Source organism: Leptodactylus fuscus, chromosome 2 (genome assembly GCF_031893055.1).
Source record: "Leptodactylus fuscus isolate aLepFus1 chromosome 2, aLepFus1.hap2, whole genome shotgun sequence".
Classification (NCBI taxonomy): Eukaryota; Metazoa; Chordata; class Amphibia; order Anura; family Leptodactylidae; genus Leptodactylus; species Leptodactylus fuscus.
Window position 1 is genome coordinate 223,386,975 of NC_134266.1, and position 24,125 is coordinate 223,411,099.

General features: G+C 44.7%; 1 protein-coding gene across 3 annotated transcripts in view; it reads right to left on the minus strand.

Annotated features, from left to right (window-relative positions):
- The window catches only part of ARHGEF25 (Rho guanine nucleotide exchange factor 25), a 266,626-nt gene that overhangs the window by 40,089 nt on the left and 202,412 nt on the right, over nt 1-24,125 (minus strand). For all 3 annotated transcript variants that reach the window (XM_075265638.1, XM_075265637.1, XM_075265639.1), the window contains one exon: nt 19,761-20,080. In XM_075265638.1, coding sequence (XP_075121739.1) covers nt 19,761-20,080 — 320 coding nt within the window. The remainder of the gene's footprint in view (nt 1-19,760; nt 20,081-24,125) is intronic.

Genomic DNA, 24,125 nt, shown 5'->3' on the forward strand with positions numbered 1-24,125 from the left:
CATTTCTGTAGCATGGGCTGATACATTACCCCAGTTTAAGGAGGAATATACCTCCTAGCATACCTCCTCCATACACTACAGAATTGATGTGGGTCCTCTAGGTCCCATCAGTTCCCGATGTTTCCTGATGCCCATACATCATGTAACTGCAGGACTGGGAGAAAACTACGGGATGGAGCTTTTGATAGTGTTAGATGCCGACCAGCTGGACATATACAGTATAGTCAATGAGTGGTTAGCAAGCAGTTAAGGGATTGGGTAGCTTAGTGTATAATGATAGAGTATCAAACTTGAGCTTTGTAAAATGACAGTTTAGGGGGTGACCTAATTACAATGTATATATTGTGAGAAGGTGACAGGTAGAGTGCTGGAGTCCAGATATATCAGCCCAAGGTTTCTGACATATGTGTGGACCAGAGCGGACTGGGAGTAGGCCTCAGTCCAGGTGTAGATGCTGGGCTCATTACTGACCCATACAAGGCTGTAGAGCCTGCAGTTCATGGCAAATCCATGAGGTGAAAGGAGGTGTGTTGTTCTGTCCCATAACCCTGAGTCCGGTGAGACAATATTGCGCCTGTTTTGTTCGTGTGGCTGGAAGTAAGCCACACATATAGTTAGGTTATCAGTTCTGTTTAGTTAGTTGCTCAGACGAGCAGGTTTTTTATTTTGTTTTTGCCTGAAGTTAAGGCCGTATTTTGTTTATTTTGTGCCTCAAGCCAAGGTTTATTTATTTTCCTGTTTTTTTTTCCAGTTTACTGCAAATTGTGTGTCCCTGTTTTGACTGTTTGGTCCTGCACCACTGCTTCTACTGAGCTAACTTCCCCACTCTGTGTGTGTGTATGTATGTGTGTGTGTGTGTGTGTGTGTATGGACAGTATAGAGATCTTACCAATGATCTCTTCTTTACACTAGGGTATTAAACCATGACAAGAAGGATCCTTTACATCTACAGGATAAAGTGTTTCACTATCATTATGAACAGGGCTTCTTTACTGTAAGAGCTGCACACTATGTACATCTGCCACAAGATCTCATGATAGTTGACAGGGCACAAGAGGGGCCTGGGTAACTTTAATGAAAGAATACAAATAACCATGTGTATTACATTTCTGGAGATGGGACCTTGATCTAGGGGTTTTTTTTTACCTTAACATTGTAATTCATTTTTAATGGATTCCATAGCAAAATCCAACATGAAAAATCTATAGCATATGGAGGGTACAATACAGTAAAATCCCATGTACTTAAAATAGAGGCCCAGGTATGGTTCAGTACTAAACCAAGCAATAATGTACAGGTGTACAGGAAACCTCAGGCTTTTTGCCTGTAATTTCAAGTTCTCATTTTTCATCAGAGAGATAATATATCAACAGGTTTTAATATCTTTAATGTAAAGGGAGGTGCTCGGGTAGGGTTCCACTAAGCTGTCTTTTGCTGTGATACATTGGAGTAAGATTATTTTTTTTCTGTGGGATATTTTGCTCTACACTTACCGTATTTTCCGGACTATAAGGCGCACATAAAACCCTACGATTTCCTCAGAAATCGTAAGTGCGGCTTATAGTCCGGTGCGGCTTATATATGGATGGAAGCGGCGGCAAAGTCTGCGTGCCGCTTACATACATACATAAAAGGCACCGTAAGGGTGCATTCACACTACGGAACGCCGGCGTGTATCACAGCCGTACACGCCGGCGTTACAGCAGGGCTGCTGGACACTTCCTATTCATTTCTATGGGAGCCGGCATGCGAGCGCTCCCCATAGAAATGAATGGAAAAAAGCAGTCCATTCATTTCTATGGGGAGCGCTCGCATGCCGGCTCCCATAGAAATGAATGGAAAAAAGCAGTCCATTCATTTCTATGGGGAGCGCTCGCATGCCGGCTCCCATAGAAATGAATGGGAAGTGTCCGGCAGCCCTGCTGTCACGCCGGCGTGAAACAGAACCCTGAAACAGAAAGTGAAACTTACCGAGCGGTGCAGGGCGGGCGGGCGGGCATTCAGGCCTCCTCTTCCTCCGATGTCCTGACCACTTCCTCCGGCGCTCGCGAACTGATAATGGCCTGGGCGCATGCGCAATATCATAATGCTTCTACTACGGCTACTGCGCATGCGCCCAGGCCATTATCAGTTAGCGAGCGCCGGAGGAGGAGGACGGAACATCGGAGGAAGAGGAGGCCTGAATGCCCGCCCACCCTGCACCGCTCGGTAAGTTTCACATTCTGTTTCAGGGTTTTATTTTAAAACGGGGGGGGGGGGGGGGGGGGGGGTAGTTTAATATAACTTTTACGGATGGGCTCTATCAGCATGATTTTGCTGATAGAGCCCCTCCTCGCCTGCCGAGCGCTTCCAATAGAAGCGGCTGGCACGCGGGGGGCTAAGCGGCCGCTGGCAAAGTCTGCCTGCCGCCGCTTTCAATAACATATAATGCGCACCGGACTGCGCTTTATAGTCCGGTGCGCCTTATATATGAACCGAGACGGACTATAAGGCACTCATGGGCAATGCGCCTTATAGTCCAGTGCGCCTTATAGTCCGTAAAATACGGTAACAGAAAAAAATATTTAGCAATGTATCTATATGTCATAAAAGATGAAAAATAATATGTCATATTAATATATGACATCAACACAAATGTATTTGTTCCAATGTGCAGATTGTTTGTACATTAAAGTTGTGTCTTTCCTGGCTTGTATTGTAAAGGTTTGACTTATATGTACAACACAACTCCATATGTCTCTTATCTGAGAGTAATCCAATTATCTGATCTTGCTGACTTGTGTTTTGCTCTCAACCCATTTTCCACCCACCAATGTACTCTAAAGAGATGAACATGGCAGATACGATTGCATCAATGTCAAGTAAAGAGTCATTTCCCTTCACTCACATCCTGCAGTCCTGTATGACAGTCTGATGTTCTGCACATGTACACACTTGACATATCAGAGTATCATCACTCTGTGTACAAGTTAAAGGGTGATGTAAAGCTAAAATAGAAGGCCGTACATTGGACATAATCTAATGTTATGGTACTGGGACTATACAGAAGCCTCCAAAGACTGTATGTGTTTGACGAAGAAGGAGCTCTGAAATGCTTTAAAAGTAGGGTTGAGAGATCGGGAACGGAAAAGATCGGATTCCGATCGAATAAATTTTACAATCATGAATTCCAACCCGATCTTTTCCAGTGGGATCGAGATCGGAGGTTATCTCAAGATCGGCTCAACCCTAAAAGTGACTTTTCCCATAGAGAAGCATTGACTAGGGTTGAGGATCGGAAAAGATCGGATTCCGATCAGCGATCGAGCAAATTTCACGATCGAGATCGGCTGGAAAACGATCGGAAATCGGATTTTAAAATCGATCTTGAAATCTCAAGATCGGCTCAACCCTATTTAAAAGTGAATCTAAGGATTCTGACTGTTTATGGGGTTTCTTCTCCCATTTTACCTATAGTGTTTGCCATTTTTTTCTGAACATTTTAACTTCTCGTAGGTTGCAGACACAAATCCTGCATGCCTCAGATGCAATATAATTGAGAGATATAAGCTGCAAGATAACACAGTATTCATATTTTGCATTAGCAGTATGGTTGAGTATTCCATGCCATGTTCACCCAGAATTCCTGGTTTTCTGGTCCCCTCACCCGATGAATAGTCACTTTCACCTGGCTGCCAGCTCACTAGTATTCACTATGATGTTACCTAAGTACCATGAATATTTTTGAGTAGGATCCAGAGAAATCCTGCGTTAAAATTATTATTTTTTATTTTTTTTGGAATTGGGACTATAACCCCTTAAAGAGATTATGTATGGCTGACAGAGGCACAAGTCCTATTAACTTCAACAGCAATTTGCAATAGTATTGTGCTGTCCCTACATAATGTGTTGGTATATAGAGAGATCACTATATGCCAGTACATTCTATGATATATCTGGTGTAAATAAAAATGGCACAATTGTTTATTTTAATTTATCACTTACAATTTGGGGTCTGATATCATTATATAGGGTCTGCATATATGTAACTATGCCCTTTTATAATGTCCGTTACAACGCCACTCCCACTTTTGTTGTGATTTGCCATTTGAATAGGTCTGTATATTACATGCAGAGGTCTCTCCCAGGTTGATGTCTCTGCATGTAATATACTGATCTCTTCCTAAGTGGCCTCTGAGCTCTGAACCCCCTGAGGGACTAGCTCCAGGGTACAACTACTGCACTCCCCTGCAGATACTCCCCTGATGGTGGCATATTTGGTGGCATATTTGATGGCAAATCAAATGAGGAGAGTGGTTTTCCCACTATAGGTTGGGAACACACATTGCTTACTCTTATTGGGTTAGCCACTCTAAAATCATCGCTTTAAAGGGTGGTAAACCTGCTGTAAAGTACAGTAGCAGTGTAGTTGATGGGATTTAAAGACATCCCATCCACACAGTGCAGAAAAAGCCCACAGGACAAAGTGTTTTGAGCCTACAGGTTGTCAATTATTGCTGTGTGTTCCGGTTCAATTTAAAGGCTAGCGATTATTTGCTGGATTTTGCCATGGGCAGGTTTGCTGAAACATATCTGCGATGAACATAAATGGCCATAAACAGCTTTTTAACTTGGCACAAAATGCGTAAAATTAGCTTCAAATATGCAATGGGTTCTCTGTCGTTCCAGTCCCAAATACTGGAGAGCCGGACCACTAAAACAGCCGTCACACGCAGACACCTGCGGACCCCATTAATTCTGTGCAGGACCTTTCTCTCTGTCAATTTTTGCAGCGGAGTCTCTAACAGATGTGAACTTAGCCTACAAAGAAAACCCATATGATTAAAATGAGGAAATGTTTCCAGAATTGTTTCTGTTACGGCTTTGTATGTGGTTTCTACATGAAGGCTTTATGTCGTGTATTATGGTCATTTTTGCCACTACAACAATATATAGTTTTAATTCAGCAAATGTACTAGATGAGGATGGAGTTGTAGAGATAGTGAAACAGCTGCAATCCACCTAGTCACATACCAATGATATGAGAACATCTGACAGGAAGGGGCTCCTGTGGTAAGCTTCTGATCAGATACAGAGACCATGAACCATAAAATAACATGAAATGTGGAAAATATTTCCTTTTAAGCTCCAAGTAACCACATGTTCCATTATTGAGGAATAAAATGGGAAGTGGAAAAAAATCTGATATAAAAGATAAAGTGTGGCAATATCAAGAAAGCATGCTGTTTAAGAGGATGACAGGAGAACTTCACTCCAAAGATAAATTATGTATTATGAAAACAGTAGGGAACTCGGTCTCCTTAGAGCTGTGAGTCATTACAATGTAGGATTAGTACTTGGTGCTACATTCACAACAAACACTTCTTATTAAATCCCTTGAGCATCAATTGTGTCCCACAGGTGCTCCTAGAACGCTGTGTACACCCAGCTTTAATACATCAATCTACCTGCAATGTGGATTTTACAGATATATATATATATATATATATATATATATATATATATATATATATATATGATCCTATCCTATTAATATTATAAATGTGAAATGTTTGTGGGTTTGTGACTTTGGATGTTCGGATGTTTGGCGGTCAATCACGCAAAAACCGCTCCACCGATTTGGCTGAAATTTTCCACAAACATAGTCACTACACTCGATTGCGCAATAGGCTACTTTTTGTCACAATAGCGCACATACGTTTTTCCCAGGATCCCCACAAAACCCAAACTCACATCACTATCTCTGCAATCTCACACACTTTGGACCATAGCAAGCCACAAAATTCATATTACCCTCTACAGCAGAGGTCAGCAACCCCTGGCACACATGCCAAGAGTGGCACTCCTGCCATATTTCACTGGCACACCAGCAGCACAGGACCTGCAAGAGTTAAATGAAGTCTCTGCTAGAGCTGAGGCATAAGGACACTCCCCTTTGCGAGATGTGCAGGAAACCCAGGGGATGGAGCTTAATCGCTCACGTCTCTGCCTGCTATAGTGATAGCTCCTGCCGAAGCTGCTAGCAAACTGAAAGTAAGAAACACACAGCTACCTTCCTTTACTTCCTATTCTCATTAATGTCAGCCATTTGGGGTTATTAGTTTAGTGTTAGTAACTCCATGTGCCTCACATTAATAGGAATAAACCCCATCATGTCCCTCATATTAACCCCTGTGTGCCTCATATAAAGATTACTAATATGTGAGACATATGGAGGGACTAATAAAAAACCTCAGTAATGAAGATACTTAATTATTACCTCCAAGTCTCTCACATATCAGTAACTAGAGATGAGCGAGTACTGTTGGGATCAGCACGCTCCATAGAAATGAATGGATGCACCTGGTACTTCCGCTTGGGCGTAGCCGGCGCGCTTAACCCCCCCGTGTGCCGGCTACGTCCATTCATTTCTATGCGAGCGTGCTGTTCGGATCGGCTGATCCCAACAGTACTCGCTCATCTCTATAAGTAACTCTTACACAGGGGTTAATGTGAGGGACATGATGGGGTTAATTGCTATTAATAAGAGGCACATGGAGTTACTAAACTGTCATGCACAGGGCTAGACTTTATGTCGCTTGCTCAAGGGTATCCTGTGCCCAAAACTTACATGTACTGGCGCAAAATAACAACTCATACAATGTCGTATATCGAAGTATATTAACCTGAAATACTTCTGTCCCAAAGACACTATGTACAGTTTATACCAACACCGTATAGCGGCTGAAATACAAATTACATTCAACACAAAAGTCTCATGTGCTCTCAGAATTACAGCAAAAACAAGATAAACAGTTACATTTTATATCCCATACCTTATACACAGTACGAAAACCTTACCCGTGCCTGTATATACCCACTACTACAATCACCGCAGACGAAGTCGCGGGTACCAGCTAGTATAGATATATATGCATATATATCTTGTGGAAAGTTTTCAGACCTTTTCACATGTTGTATATTTGCAAAATTTATTAAAAAGCTCAAATTTTGTATAGGTATCCAGCTGAAATTTAGCTCTGCGTCTCCCATATCTCTTGATCATCTTTGAGATGTTTCTACACCTTGACTGGAGTCCACCTGTGGTACATTCAGATAACTGGACAGCTGACGATGTATATCAAGAACGTAAGCCAAGACATGAGGAAGGAAGAACTTCCAGTAGAGCTCCGAGACAGGACTGAGTGGAGGAAAAAGATACTGCCGCACCAAAAGATCAGTGGCCTCCATAATTCATAAATGGAAGATTATGGAACAACCAGGACTCTTCTTAAGAGTTGGCCGCCCCACCACAATATAGGAGGAGGGCCTTGGTAAAACAGGTGACCCAGGAGCCAAATGGTCACTCTGGCTAAGCTTCAAAAATACTGTGTACAGATGAAAAAAAAAAAAACTTGCAGAAGCTGAACAGTCACTGCAGCAATCCACCAATCTCAGCTTTATCTCAAAGTGGTCAGAAAGAAGACTCTCCTTAGTAAAAGGCACATGAAAGTCTGTCTGGAGTGTGCAGAGAAGCACCTAAAGGGTAAGTTCAGATAAGGTTTTTTGGTCCGGAACCTGAGGAGGAGGCCACCTCAGGTTCCGGACCAAAAACTGGGTAGCCCCGACTGATATCCGGTGCACTGCACCAGCATCCAGCCACGCACTCCACTCCACTGGAGGAGGGTGTCTCTTCAGGCCGAATCGCGAGGCGAAACGTCCTGAAGAATGAACTTCTTTTTCCGGGAGCCGTCTTTTTGGTCAGGATTTTGAGGTGGATATAGCCTCAAAATCCTGACCAAAATACTTTGTGTGAACTTACCCAAAAAACTCTCAGATTGTGGTAAACAAGATTCTCTGGTCTGAAGAAATCAAAATTGAACTTTCTGGTCTAAATTCTAAGCACCATGTCTGAAGTATGACAGTGAATGGTATCAGTGTCACGCTGTAGGGGTGTTTTTCAGCAGTTGGGACAGATGATCAGGGTTGAGGGAAAGCTGAATGGAAGTAGAAAAGTACAGAGATAGTCTTTATCTATCTAAGTTTATTTTCCAAATGCTTGTAATAAAAATGAATATATTATATTTATATTGACATGTGATGTCAGCTGACATCTTTCTCGCCTGACTGCCTCATACACATGTTCAGGTCACCTGAGAGCTGCAAGCGTGTTTTCTGAACTAGAAGATTAGAAGAAAAAGCCTCTGGCAGTAACCTACATCCATTAGGCCCCATACACATTAGATGTTAGGGCAAGCCCATAGAAATTGTCAGCTTCTAATGTGTTTGTATCTATCAGCATGTGTTTTCAAGAAAGATGCAATACCATCCCATAACTAAACTCTAACAAAGAACCTTTCATAAAAAGTAGAAAAAGTTTGATACAGTGCTGGGCTAAGTGGTTTGTAACAAGTTGGGTTCGATATGAATTTATCAAAAACTTTTGGTTTTACCAAATCTTATATTTTTCAGGTTTGCCTCACACCGATTCAGCAAAGTTGGTTATTAAAATTTACTCACCTCTGCTGCGGCAGCCTCTAGCTTTCTGGTCTTCCTGGGCCTTCTGCCATCTTTTCATTTTCATGGGTCACAGCCTCTGCCGTCACATGGATGGTTCTGACATTATCACTCTTTGACACTCTTTTACAGTGTTTGGAGAATGCATTAAAGTGTGGCGACATCAGTGCTCCTCAAGTCACCTCTGAGGCCCAAGCAAAGCCCTCAGTGATGGCCTGGATGCCAAAAAATATAGTGGGCAGCCTGGAAAGAAGACTGGAACGCAAGAGGATGCCTTGGCGGTGTCCAGGAAAACGAGTTATTTTTTCATGCCATACAATTATTATGCTTTGAGGCCCAAAGAGACCCCAGAGTATAATAATGAACTCTACAACGCACTTCTGGCTCCTGGTAAATCTTCCTGGTGAATATTTATGAAATGAATGGGGTCGCTATCACTAGTCTCATACATATGTGCACTTGAACAAACTGATCTGTTCATAGATTATGTCAATTTCAATGGGATCTCATAACAACATAAATGGAATGTATCACCAATTTCTTATTAAAACCATATAATAAAATATATCACTTTTTCTAATCTGTTTTTATTTTCTGATTGTAGATTTTTATTCCATTTTCCATACATGACTATGAGGGCCGCCATCTTGCCTGAGTTTCTCCTCTGCTCTGTTAACAGCAATTTGTGATATTCTATACAGCAGTGTCCTGACCATAGAGACCGGAGCCAACTCACTACAGGGTCTACGAACGTTTTCTAGACATGCTTTGTGCATGGAGGGAGTAGATAAATTGTGGCATCATCTATAGCCAATAATGGACACAATGATGGGTTATAGGTGTTATCTTCTATTGTAATACCGTCTGTCTTATCTGTGATATAAGGTAAATGCAATAAAAAAAATCTCTAAAGAATTACATAAAGAGACAGAAGGATTTGAGCAAGCCTACATCCACAGAAGATTCTTCCTTAGTTTTACAAGATGTCTGGAACAACCTCCCTGCTGAGTTCCTTCAAAAATATTGATGTGCCTTTTATTCATTCACTTTATTTTGTTAATAGACAAAAATAACTATTGCCTCTATATTATCTCTTATATTTTTTATGCATGTTTATTTTGCAGCATTTTTCCACACCTGAATCTATTTGCATAGTACTGTACGTAGGCAGGGAAGGCATGTTGTGAAGATCGGGAAGTGATGTTTGACCATAAAAATTATTGCAGCCATGTTCTTCATGACTATTAGAGATGAGCGAACACTAAAATGTTCGAGGTTCGAAATTCGATTCGAACAGCCGCTCAATGTTCGTGTGTTCGAATGGGTTTCGAACCCCATTATAGTCTATGGGGAACAGATACTCGTTAAGGGGGAAACCCAAATCCGTGTCTGGAGGGTCACCAAGTCCACTATGACACCCCAGGAAATGATGCCAACACCTCTGGAATGACACTGGGACAGCAGGGGAAGCATGTCTGGGGGCATCTAACACACCAAAGACCCTCTATTACCCCAACATCACAGCCTAACAACTACACACTTTACACACTCAATACCACATCTCTGACAGTAGGAAAACACCTTGAAACATGTGTATTTGGCACTTGCAGTGAGGAGAGCTTGTCACCAGCAGTGAATTTGGCCCTTGTAGTAAGTTGAGGTTGGCACCAACATTTGTTTTGAAAATTAGGGTGGATTGAGCCTCTAACCAGCAGAGTTTGGGCAAATTCATGGTGGAGGGAGCCTCTAAACACCCCAGTTTGGGCAAATTCATGGTGGAGGGAGCCTCTAAAAACCCCAGTTTGGACCAATTCATGGTGGAGGGAGCCTCTAACCAGCCCAGTGTGGGCAAATTCATGGTGGAGGGAGCCTCTAAAAAACCCAGTTTGGACCAATTCATGGTGGAGGGAGCCTCTAACCAGCCCAGTTTGGGCAAATTCATGGTGGAGGGAGCCTCTAAAAAACCCAGTTTGGACCAATTCATGGTGGAGGGAGCCTCTAAACAGCCCAGTTTGGACCAATTCATGGTGGAGGGAGCCTCTAAAAAACCCAGTTTGGACCAATTCATGGTGGAGGGAGCCTCTAAACAGCCCAGTTTGGGCAAATTCATGGTGGAGGGAGCCTCTAACCAGCCCAGTTTGGACCAATTCATGGTGGAGGGAGCCTCTAACCAGCCCAGTTTGGGCAAATTCATGGTGGAGGGAGCCTCTAAACAGCCCAGTTTGGACCAATTCATGGTGGAGGGAGCCTCTAAAAAACCCAGTTTGGACCAATTCATGGTGGAGGGAGCCTCTAAACAGTCCAGTTTGGGCAAATTCATGGTGGAGGGAGCCTCTAACCAGCCCAGTTTGGACCAATTAATGGTGGAGGGAGCCTCTAAACAGCCAAGTTTTGGGAAATTCATGGTGGAGGGAGCCTCTAACCAGCCCAGTTTGGACCAATTCATGGTGGAGGGAGCCTCTAAACAGCCCAGTTTGGGCAAATTCATGGTGGAGGGAGCCTCTAAAAAACCCAGTTTGGACCAATTCATGGTGGAGGGAGCCTCTAACCAGCCCAGTTTGGACCAATTCATGGTGGAGGGAGCCTCTAAACAGCCAAGTTTGGACCAATTCATGGTGGAGGGAGCCTCTAAAAACCCCAGTTTGGACCAATTCATGGTGGAGGGAGCCTCTAACCAGCCCAGTTTGGGCAAATTCATGGTGGAGGGAGCCTCTAAACAGCCCAGTTTGGGCAAATTCATGGTGGAGGGAGCCTCTAACCAGCCCAGTTTGGACCAATTAATGGTGGAGGGAGCCGCTAAACAGCCCAGTTTGGACCAATTCATGGTGGAGGGAGCCTCTAAAAACCCCAGTTTGGACCAATTCATGGTGGAGGGAGCCTCTAAAAAACCCAGTTTGGACCAATTCATGGTGGAGGGAGCCTCTAACCAGCCCAGTTTGGACCAATTAATGGTGGAGGGAGCCTCTAAACAGCCAAGTTTGGACCAATTCATGGTGGAGGGAGCCTCTAAAAACCCCAGTTTGGACCAATTCATGGTGGAGGTAGCCTCTAACCAGCCCAGTTTGGGCAAATTCATGGTGGAGGGAGCCTCTAAACAGCCCAGTTTGGGCAAATTCATGGTGGAGGGAGCCTCTAAACAGCCCAGTTTGGGCAAATTCATGGTGGAGGGAGCCTCTAAAAACCCCAGTTTGGACCAATTCATGGTGGAGGGAGCCTCTAAAAACCCCAGTTTGGACCAATTCATGGTGGAGGGAGCCTCTAAAAACCCCAGTTTGGACCAATTCATGGTGGAGGGAGCCTCTAAAAACCCCAGTTTGGACCAATTCATGGTGGAGGGAGCCTCTAAAAAACCCAGTTTGGACCAATTCATGGTGGAGGGAGCCTCTAACCAGCCCAGTTTGGACCAATTCATGGTGGAGGGAGCCTCTAAACAGCCCAGTTTGGACCAATTCATGGTGGAGGGAGCCTCTAAACAGCCCAGTTTGGACCAATTCATGGTGGAGGGAGCCTCTAAAAACCCCAATTTGGACCAATTCATGGTGGAGGGAGCCTCTAACCAGCCCAGTTTGGACCAATTCATGGTGGAGGGAGCCTCTAACCAGCCCAGTTTGGGCAAATTCATGGTGGAGGGAGCCTCTAAAAACCCCAATTTGGACCAATTCATGGTGGAGGGAGCCTCTAAACAGCCCAGTTTTGGCAAATTCATGGTGGAGGGAGCCTCTAAAAACCCCAGTTTGGACCAATTCATGGTGGAGGGAGCCTCTAACCAGCCCAGTTTGGGCAAATTCATGGTGGAGGGAGCCTCTAACCAGCAGAGTTGTGGGAAAGCAGGGTGGAGGGAGCCTCTAACCAGCAGAGTTGGTGGAAATCAGGGTGGAGGGAGCCTCTAACCAGCAGAGTTGGGGGAAATCATGTTGGAGGGAGCCTAGTATTAGCAGAATTGTGCAACGCTTATGGTGGATGAGTATGAGGATGCGGAGGAATTGGAGAGGTTGAGTACAGACATGGAGTTTCATGTTGGGGTGCTTTACACAGGTGGGCACAAAAATGAAGGCTCTATCCAGTGGTGGTTCATTTTTATCAAAGTGAGCCGGTCGGCACTCTCAGCTGACAGACGGGTGCGCTTGTCAGTGATGATGCCACCGGCTGCACTGAACACCCTCTCAGATAGGACGCTGGCGGCAGGACAGGACAGCACCTCAAAGGCATATAGGGCAAGTTCAAGCCACAGGTCCAACTTCGACACCCAATACGTGTAGGGCGCAGAGGGGTCGGAGAGGACAGGGCTGTGGTCGGAAAGGTATTCCCGCAACATGCGCCTATACTTCTCACGCCTGGTGACACTAGGACCCTCCGTGGCGGCACTTTGGCGAGGGGGTGCCATCAAGGTGTCCCAGACCTTAGACAGTGTGCCCCTCGTTTGTGTGGACCGGTGAGAACTTGGTTGCCTACTGGAGGAACTGCCCTCCCTGCCGCCAACGTCACATGCTGGAAACATCTCCATCATATTCTGCACCAATTGCCTGTGGCAAGCATTGATGCGATTGGCCCTCCCCTCTACCGGAATAAAAGACGAGATGTTGTTTTTATACCGGGGGTCAAGGATAGCAAAGATCCAGTACTGGTTGTCCTCCATGATTTTGACAATACGCTTGTCGGTTGTAAAGCACCCCAACATGAACTCAGCCATGTCTGCCACAGTGTTAGTTGGCATGACTCCTCTGGCCCCACCGGAAAGTTCAATCTCCATTTTCTCCTCATCCTCCATGTCTACCCATCCGCGCTGCAACAATGGGACGATTCGAAGTTGCCCGGAAGCCTCCTGTATCACCATCACATCATCGGACAACTCTTCTTCCTCCTCCTCCTCCTCCTCCTCCTCCATTAAACGCAGTGAAGCGGACAGATGTGTGGACCTACTCTCCAGCTGTGACGGATCGGATGCTATCCCTAACTCCTCTGTGTGATCTGAGTTATCCCTGATGTCAATCAGGGATTCTCTCAGAACACACAAGAGCGGGATTGTAAGGCTCACCATCGCATCCTCAGAGCTCACCCTCCTTGTGGACTCCTCAAAGACCCGTAGGATGTCACAAAGGTCTCTCATCCATGGCCACTCATGGATGTGAAACTGAGGCAGCTGACTTTGTGGCACCCTAGGGTTTTGTAGCTGGTATTCCATCAAAGGTCTCTGCTGCTCAACCACTCTATTCAACATCTGAAACGTTGAGTTCCAGCGTGTGGGGACGTCGCACAAAAGCCGGTGTTGTGGCACATGCAGGCGTTGCTGGAGAGATTTTAAGCTAGCAGCGGCTACTGTCGACTTGCGAAAGTGGGCGCACATGCGCCGCACTTTCACCAGTAGCTCTGGAACATTGGGGTAGCTCTTTAGGAAACGTTGCACCACTAGGTTGAAGACGTGGGCCAGGCATGGAACATGTTGGAGTCCGGCAAGCTCCAGAGCTGCTACCAGGTTCCGGCCGTTATCACAAACGACCATGCCTGGGCCCAGGTGCAGCGGCTCAAACCATATTGCCATCTCATCGAGGAGGGCATCCCTCACCTCGGAGGCAGTGTGCTGTCTGTCCCCCAAGCTGATCAGCTTCAGCACAGCCTGCTGACGTCTACCAACGCCAGTGCTGCAACGTTTCCAACTCGTAGCTGGGGTCAATCTAACAGCGGAGGAGGAGGCGGTGGCGGAGGAGGAGGCGGTAGAGGAGGAGGAGGGGGGTGTTCTTCTCGTGTCCCTGCCAGGAATGTTAGGCGGGGAGACGAGGTACACCGGGCCAGTTTGGGAAGCAGTCCCAGCCTCAACTACATTCACCCAGTGTGCCGTCAGTGAAATGTAGCGTCCCTGTCCGCAATCACTTGTCCACGCGTCGGTGGTCAAGTGGACCTTTGTGCAAAGCGCGGAACTAAGGGCCCGCCTGATGTTGAGTGACACGTGCTGGTGCAAGGCGGGGACGGCACACCGGGAGAAGTAGTGACGGCTAGGGACGGCATAGCGAGGTGCCGCAGTTGCCATCAGGTCCAGGAAGGCGGGAGTTTCAACAAGCCGGAACGCCAACATCTCCTGGGCCAGCAGTTTAGCGATGTTGGCGTTCAAGGCTTGCGCGTGTGGGTGGTTAGCAGTGTATTTCTGCCGCCGCTCCAATGTCTGAGAGATGGTGGGTTGTTGTAAAGAAACGCCTGATGGTGCCTTTGATGGTGCAGGAGAAGGAGATAAGACAGGACCAGGGGAGGATGAGGTAGAAGTCAACAAAGTGGCGGAGGCAGATGAAGTGGTGTCCTGGCTCGTCCTCTGGAGTGCATCGCCAGCACAGTCAGCAGTGGCAGTGGCAGAGGCAGAGGCAGTGGCAGAGGCAGTGGCAGTGGCGTGAACGGCAGGCGGCCTTTGTCCTGCCGTTGCTGCCTGCCACTGATTCCAGTGCTTGGATTCCAAATGACGGCGCATTGAAGTGGTGGACAGGTTGCTCTTCTCAGAGCCCCTAATCAATTTCGAGAGGCAAATTGTGCAGACAACACTATATCTGTCCTCGGCGCATTCCTTGAAAAAACTCCACACCTTCGAGAAACGTGCCCTCGAGGTGGGAGTTTTTCGGGGCTGGGTACGAACTGGAACATCTTGGGAGATTCTGGGTGTGGCCTGGCTTCGCCTAAGCTGCTGACCTCTGCCTCTGCCTCTAGCTACCCTTTTTGGTGCTGCACCTGCCTCAACATCCACACTACTTTCCCCGCTTGACATCCCCCCTGTCCAGGTCGGGTCAGTGTCCTCATCATCCACCACTTCCTCTTCCAACTCCTGTCTCATCTCCTCCTCCCGCACAATGCGCCGGTCAACTGGATGCCCTGACGGCAACTGCGTCACATCATCGTCGATGAGGGTGGGTTGCTGGTCATCCACCACCAAATCGAACGGAGATGGAGGAGACTCTAGTGTTTGAGCATCTGGACACAGATGCTCCTCTGTTAGGTTCGTGGAATCGTGACGTGGAGAGGCAGGTTGAGGGACAATGAAAGGAGCGGAGAACAGCTCTGGGGAGCAGGGACAGTTTGGGTTATTGTTCTGTAAAGCTTCGGAATTTTGGGAGGAAGGAAGACAAGACTGTTGGGTAATAGGAGGAGAGGAGGCAGAGTCTGACTGGCTGCTGGACAATGTGCTGTAAGCGTTCTCTGACAGCCATTGCAAGACCTGTTCCTGGTTCTCGGGCCTAATAAGGTTTGTACCCTGCAGTTTAGTTAATGTGGCAAGCAACCCTGGCACTGTGGAGTGGCGCAATGCTTGCTGCCCCACAGGAGTAGGCACGGGACGCCCTGTGGCTTCACTGCTACCTTGCTCCCCAGAACCATTCCCCCGACCTCGCCCACGGCCTCGTCCACGTCCCTTTCCGGGAGCCTTGCGCATTTTGAATTCCTAGTTAGAAATTGGCACTGTATACCAGTAGTAAAAATTGTGGGTGCACGTAACCCCAATATATTCTTTGAATTACCAGTCAGAAACTGGCACTATATGGCAGTAGCAAGAAATGAGGGTATTTGTATTCCCAATATATTCTTTGAATTCCCAGTCAGACAATGGCACTGTATACCAGTAGTAAAAATTGTGGGTGCACGTAACCCCAATATATTCTTTGAATTACCAGTCAGAAACTGGCACTATATGGCAGTAGCAAGAAATGAGGGTATTTGTATTCCCAATATATTCTTTGAATTCCCAGTCAGACAATGGCACTGTATACCAGTAGTAAAAATTGTGGGTGCACGTAACCCCAATATATTCTTTGAATTCCCAGTCAGACACTGGCACTATATGGCAGTAGCAAGAAATGAGGGTATTTGTATTCCCAATATATTCTTTGAATTCCCAGTCAGACAATGGCACTGTATACCAGTAGTAAAAATTGTGGGTGCACGTAACCCCAATATATTCTTTGAATTACCAGTCAGAAACTGGCACTATATGGCAGTAGCAAGAAATGAGGGTATTTGTATTCCCAATATATTCTTTGAATTCCCAGTCAGACAATGGCACTGTATACCAGTAGTAAAAATTGTGGGTGCACGTAACCACAATATATTCTTTGAATTACCAGTCAGAAACTGGCACTATATGGCAGTAGCAAGAAATGAGGGTATTTATAACCCCAATATATTCTTTGAATTCCCAGTCAGACAATGGCACTGTATACCAGTAGTAAAAATTGTGGGTGCACGTAACCCCAATATATTCTTTGAATTCCCAGTCAGACACTGGCACTATATGGCAGTAGCAAGAAATGAGGGTATTTGTATTCCCAATATATTCTTTGAATTCCCAGTCAGACAATGGCACTGTATACCAGTAGTAAAAATTGTGGGTGCACGTAACCCCAATATATTCTTTGAATTCCCAGTCAGAAACTGGCACTATATGGCAGTAGCAAGAAATGAGGGTATTTATAACCCCAATATATTCTTTGAATTCCCAGTCAGACAATGGCACTGTATACCAGTAGTAAAAATTGTGGGTGCACGTAACCCCAATATATTCTTTGAATTCCCAGTCAGACACTGGCACTATATGGCAGTAGCAAGAAATGAGGGTATTTGTATTCCCAATATATTCTTTGAATTCCCAGTCAGACAATGGCACTGTATACCAGTAGTAAAAATTGTGGGTGCACGTAACCCCAATATATTCTTTGAATTACCAGTCAGAAACTGGCACTATATGGCAGTAGCAAGAAATGAGGGTATTTGTATTCCCAATATATTCTTTGAATTCCCAGTCAGACAATGGCACTGTATACCAGTAGTAAAAATTGTGGGTGCACGTAACCCCAATATATTCTTTGAATTCCCAGTCAGACACTGGCACTATATGGCAGTAGCAAGAAATGAGGGTATTTGTATTCCCAATATATTCTTTGAATTCCCAGTCAGACAATGGCACTGTATACCAGTAGTAAAAATTGTGGGTGCACGTAACCCCAATATACTCTTTGAATTACCAGTCAGAAACTGGCACTATATGGCAGTAGCAAGAAATGAGGGTATTTGTATTCCCAATATATTCTTTGAATTCCCAGTCAGACAATGGCACTGTATACCAGTAGTAAAAATTGTGGGTGCACGTAACCCCAATATATTCTTTGAATTACCAGTCAGAAACTGGCACTATATGGCAGTAGCAAGAAATGAGGGTATTTGTATTCCCAATATATTCTTTGAATTCCCAGTCAGACAATGGCACTGTATACCAGTAGTAAAAATTGTGGGTGCACGTAACCCCAATATATTCTTTGAATTCCCAGTCAGACACTGGCACTATATGGCAGTAGCAAGAAATGAGGGTATTTGTATTCCCAATATATTCTTTGAATTCCCAGTCAGACAATGGCACTGTATACCAGTAGTAAAAATTGTGGGTGCACGTAACCCCAATATATTCTTTGAATTCCCAGTCAGACACTGGCACTATATGGCAGTAGCAAGAAATGAGGGTATTTGTATTCCCAATATATTCTTTGAATTCCCAGTCAGACAATGGCACTGTATACCAGTAGTAAAAATTGTGGGTGCACGTAACCCCAATATATTCTTTGAATTACCAGTCAGAAACTGGCACTATATGGCAGTAGCAAGAAATGAGGGTATTTGTATTCCCAATATATTCTTTGAATTCCCAGTCAGACAATGGCACTGTATACCAGTAGTAAAAATTGTGGGTGCACGTAACCCCAATATATTCTTTGAATTCCCAGTCAGACACTGGCACTATATGGCAGTAGCAAGAAATGAGGGTATTTGTATTCCCAATATATTCTTTGAATTCCCAGTCAGACAATGGCACTGTATACCAGTAGTAAAAATTGTGGGTGCACGTAACCCCAATATATTCTTTGAATTACCAGTCAGAAACTGGCACTATATGGCAGTAGCAAGAAATGAGGGTATTTATAACCCCAATATATTCTTTGAATTCCCAGTCAGACAATGGCACTGTATACCATTAGTAAAAATTGTGGGTGTATATAGCCCCAATTCTATTGCTAGGGGACTTGCAGGGTATTTCTGGGGTGAAGGTGGGGGGGCACACCGTTGGAACGGGTATCGGGGTATATATCGGGTATACGGGAATACACTGACAGTGTATTCCATTCAGGATCCTGGGAAAGCTGGGTTGCGGCGATTGAGCCCGTCAGTGCCACGTTACACTGACAAGCTTCTCCCTGGAATTTAGCTCTTACAAGAGCTGTTGGTTGTCTTCTCCTTCCTATCCTAGCCTGTCCCTGCCTACCCAGAATCTAAGCCCTAGCTAGCTGGACGGAAACCTCCGTCCTCGGTGAATTGCAAGCTCAGAATGACGCGAACCTGGGCGGCGCTGTTCTTTTAAATTAGAGGTCACATGTTTTCGGCAGCCAATGGGTTTTGCCTACTTTTCTCAACGTCACCGGTGTCGTAGTTCCTGTCCCACCTACCCTGCGCTGTTATTGGAGCAAAAAAGGCGCCAGGGAAGGTGGGAGGGGAATCGAGTAATGGCGCACTTTACCACGCGGTGTTCGATTCGATTCGAACATGCCGAACAGCCTAATATCCGATCGAACATGAGTTCGATAGAACACTGTTCGCTCATCTCTAATGACTATATTAGGATTGTATCAAGGCCTATCACAATTTCTAAAGTAAACCCTTCCGTACTATAATTAGAATCCCGAAATGTAACCCTCCTCTGTCCCCGCTCCCACATTACCCCACATGATATGATGCCATTTCAGGCTAACTTTATAGGTCCAAGCTCCATCCACATGTTAAAGGACACAACTGTTGACGGCTCATAAAGTTTTATGTTTGTGTAATGACAGTCACCTCTATTACAAAAGTGTCTGACCTCTGCATAAGCAATGCCGCCCCTGCTACCTCTTGTGTCACCCCCTCTACCTCATAGATTGTAAGCTCTTGCGAGCAGGGCCATCAGTCCCATTGTGTGAAATGACTTTCTTTGTAATGTATCTTTCTGTCTGTATTTGAACCCTACAAATTGTACAGCGCTACGGAATATGTTGGCGCTATATAAATAACATTTATTATTATTATTATCAATCTATTGTATATATGTTCAGTTTATTTAGAGATACTCTAGAATCGCTTTAACATTTCGTATAGCAATTGACCATAACTAGAAATATCTGTAATAACTAAAGTGATCATAATTGAGAAAAGAAGTATTATACCAAACCTCTGACTGCATTACATTGTTTCCTATAAAATACAAAATATCTTACCGAACCCTTGTCTTCAGCCCGCGTGAAGTCATCCATCTTTCTCAAAACCCCAAGGTCAAAGCTTGCTCTTCCCCCATCATCGGCACTCCTTCTCCGACCAGGCATGCCTCTTTTTGGCCTGCTTTCAACTTTCTTCTGGCGCTGATCGAGGCGGCTGCCGCTGCTTAATTTTCTTACTGGGTTTGTCAACCATTTCTTTAGTGTGCTAACAGACCTCCTGGATCCTGGGGAACTAGGGGCAGAGCTAGTGGAGGGCTGAGGTTGAATGGAAGCCACCGAAGCCGATATGCTGCCATCACTACCAGCAATAGAGTAGGATTCTGAGGGAGAAACGAAAATATCCACATTAGCCTTAATTCATACCAGACTACACCACATGCTATACTGCGGCCTCTGGAATAAATAGGTCCTTTCAAATATTCTGTTTCATGATGGCGCGAGAAAAACCCTCAAAAAGAAAACTTTTATTGATAAAATGTTTATGTTTCCACTATTAAATAAGACACATTTGGAAAGCAAAGGAAAACATGGCACAGTTGGCCGCCTAAGTGTTATGCAACCAATCACAATATTGGAGATATTTTACTACAAGTGCAAGGATTTCAGATCACGACAGCTGTAGAGATATATTTATAGAACATACATCTTCTTGAAAAGTTTGGAAATGTAAATATCATGAACTGTATCATTTATTAATTGATTTATAGTAACAAAATTCAAGTACATTATAGTAATATATTACAGTGATTCTAAATATATCAAAACACACTATGGCAACGTATTACAGTAAGGGAGCCTGCACACAGAGTTACGCTCCGCTCATTCTGAACGTAAAACTTGTTCAGAATGAGCGCGTAAAAACCAGATCCCATTGATTTCTATGGGTGCCGGCATACACGCGTATCACATTGAAAGCAATAGGGGGAAAAGGCCTCCCATTGATTTCAATGGGTAGCGCACGTATGCCGGCACCCATAGAAATCAATGGGATCTGTTTTTTACGTACTCATTCTGAACGAGTTTTACGTTCAGAATGAGCGGAGCGTAACTCTGTGTGCAGGCTCCCTAAATCTAAATTTAGCAAAACACACTATAGTAACATATTACAGTGAATCCAAATATATCCACATTATTATTGCAGTGCAAAATGGATGGATTAAAGGGGTTGTCCCATCACAAGGATCCTATCTATACTGCTTGTTAATGTGAATGTAAGACTTTTCCTAAATACATTGCTACAGCAAAACTGCTTTGTTTGTCCGCTATCTTACTTTATTCATTTTTTTTTTGACACATCCCTTGACTTATCTGGTCATAAGTCAAGTGATGTATCTGCTGCTCGGAGGGAGGAGGGGCTAAGTGCACAGGAGCGAGCCTGGAGGGGGGTAGTTTACACTTTGGGGGGAGGGAAGGGGCCACCAATACAGACCCGGCATCCGCTGTAATAGAGAGGCAGATGCCGGGGAGTGTAGACGCCGGCACAGGTGAAGCCAGCAGCGGCAGGAGCGATGCTGCTATTCCAGGGGGGAGGAGGGGGGGGAGGCCAGCGGCATAGAAGTGACGACTTCTCACCGCTGGCTTTGCATATGTAACCCCGCCCACCAATGACACAACAAAGCTGGAAGACAGAAGAATTTGCTGCAGCGAAGACTAGCGAGTATGCGACGTGGGACAACCCCTTTAAGTAAGACGACAACTTGCGGGAATTCTAGTGGCAGATTTTGGTGTGGATTTTTGAGCTGAAGCTAAGTGTGGCTAAGAGTAATGGGAAATATAGTGGAAGCTTCTTATACTTCTCCCTTGTGCTAAATCCACTCCTGGCTTTGGCTTAAAATGCATGAAGCAAACAGAAAACACATCTTTTCCGCAACATGTGGTCCCAGCATGAAGAGGGTAGAGGATATGGACAAAGGGAAGGGGTACGGTTACTTTATTGAACTTTGCTTCCCCCTATTGATTCAGGGAAAGCAAAAAAATCTATATATTTCAGGAGTCAATCTGCCCTAAAAAGGAAAAATTTCCTGATCATCAAACTTGTCAACTCTCCCAAAGTGTCCAGGAAGGGTCATAGATGATCGCCCAGAGAACTGACTATTCTCCCAAGCCTGGCAAAATTGCCTTGTATGCGCTGGACCCTCTGTCACCTTATATGTGACCTGGCCATGTTATGTGCTGGTCACATCACAAAGAGGAGTGTGACCAGTACATTATTGTGCCTGAATCACAAAAACGGGGTGTGGACTGTCTACAAAAGGAGTGTGGACTTGCCAAAACGTGGCTTCAAACACTAGTCTCCTGCAAGCCAAAGTCCAAATGTTGGCTGACCATGGCAGATCAACATTCAAAACAAGAATTTTATACATTTTTATAAGCATTTTTTTCTCCATTGGGAGGCAGAGATCGCAGCAGGACACTGAAAAAAAATCAGCGTCCTGTTCAATTTGCCACGGACTTAACAACTCGGAACTCCCTGCCGATTCATCTTGGGCCTAGTCAGCAGCGGAAACCTGCGATCGGACGCCCTGCATCAGCACCCATTGTGACAAGACCACCGCCTAATACGGTGACGGAAAATGAAGTTGAAGTTCTCTGCATTTTCCACCGTGTGAACGTAGACTAAGGGCTAATTTGACACTAGTGTATTACAGGCACATCTTTGAAGCAAATGCCCCTTTACCCAGTAACCTGGAACACTGCCCTTTATAACGAACAAGGGAAGCCATGTACACAGGTTTAGGTCTCCCCCAGGCTGCAATGACTTGGAACAAATATATATATATATATATATATATATATATATATATATATATATATATAGTTAATGTTTTCAAGAAGAGATGAATCAAATAATGAATAATGAATAAAATATGGCATCTTTCGCTGGATATTTACTGTATAAACTTCAGCGAGTTATAAGACCGGGGTGGCGGACCTGGGTCATATAATGACTGACTCACGTCTGTGTGGGCTGAATTCCACCGCAGGACACGTCACCATGGCAACCAGAGACTACGGAGAAGAACCATGTGTTCATCACTGGTGAGAATGACAGGAGACGTTTAGGCGTCAAGCACAGCGTGCCAGTGTCATGTCATATTTATCCAGAGATAGATGAACAGCGACACGTTAGACAGACAGACGCTAATAAGATATGGCAGAATGAAAAAAGACTGATGGAGTGGATGCTGAAGAAATCATAGGCAAATACAGTATAAGACATAGCCTACAGAAGAGTGATAAAGCAAAAAACGCAACATTAAAACCATCCGCCTAGTATTGTGTAGCCTCTGCCTAATGTTTAGGTACCATAGATGGGGCATGCCGAAATAACATTGCCCAGGCACTGCCTCTGCCAGCTTGCCTGCACCCGTTTTATATCCAGGAGCGATACACACACCTAGACATCTACATAATATAGAAGAAATGTGACTTCTCAGACCAGGCCTCCTTCTTCCATTACTCCATAGTTCTGTTCTGATGCCCACATCCCTATTGTCAATGGTTTGGGCAGGAGACAGGGATAGCATGGTCATTCTGCGGCCATTGCAGCCCCATAAGCAGCAAGCTACAATACATTGTGTGAGCTGACACTTTCCTATCATAGCCAGCATAACCATTTCCGCAGTCATATAGGAATGGACCAGACAAGCCTTCATTCTTCATGTGAACCAATGAGATTTGTGTTTCCATTACTCATGCAGTGGTTAACTGGCTGTCCTTGGACCACGAAAGTTAGGCAATAACCACTCCATACCAGGACCCTTCTCATTTGGAAATCGTCTGATCCAATAGTCTAGCCATCATTATTTGGCTCTTGTAACTGACTGTTCAAATGCTGCCTAATATATCCCACTCATTGACAGGGGCCTTCGCCATGAGATGGTACTGACCTAACCTATCAGTGGATCTATTGTATTCACACAGTGTTGTTGGGTGAAATTAAAAATGCTGCAAAAATGTTTTGGAAAAAACTGCAAACGTTTTTCATACAGTTTGTGTATTTTTTTATTTTATAGGTAAAAAATATAAAATAGTTGTGTTTCACCTGTCAAAATAAGAAATTGCACAAAAAAAAGGATGAGAAAGGTGTGCAGATTTTTTACAATGTAGATTTGTGAATACACTTTTAAGCTGGTGCCCCACATGGTGTAAACTGAAGCGTTTTACAGTCACAGCAAAGTAGAAGGGATTCCCATGCCCACTTTGCTTAAAGATGCGCGCAGTGGACATACTGCGATTTCCAAAAACGTTGCGACTTTGGAAATTGCAGCATGTCAATTATACCTTCAGAAATGCTGGCGGTTTCCCTATAAGTATAATGGAAGCAGAAAGTCTGCAGAGGAAAACTCTGTAAACTCTGAAAAG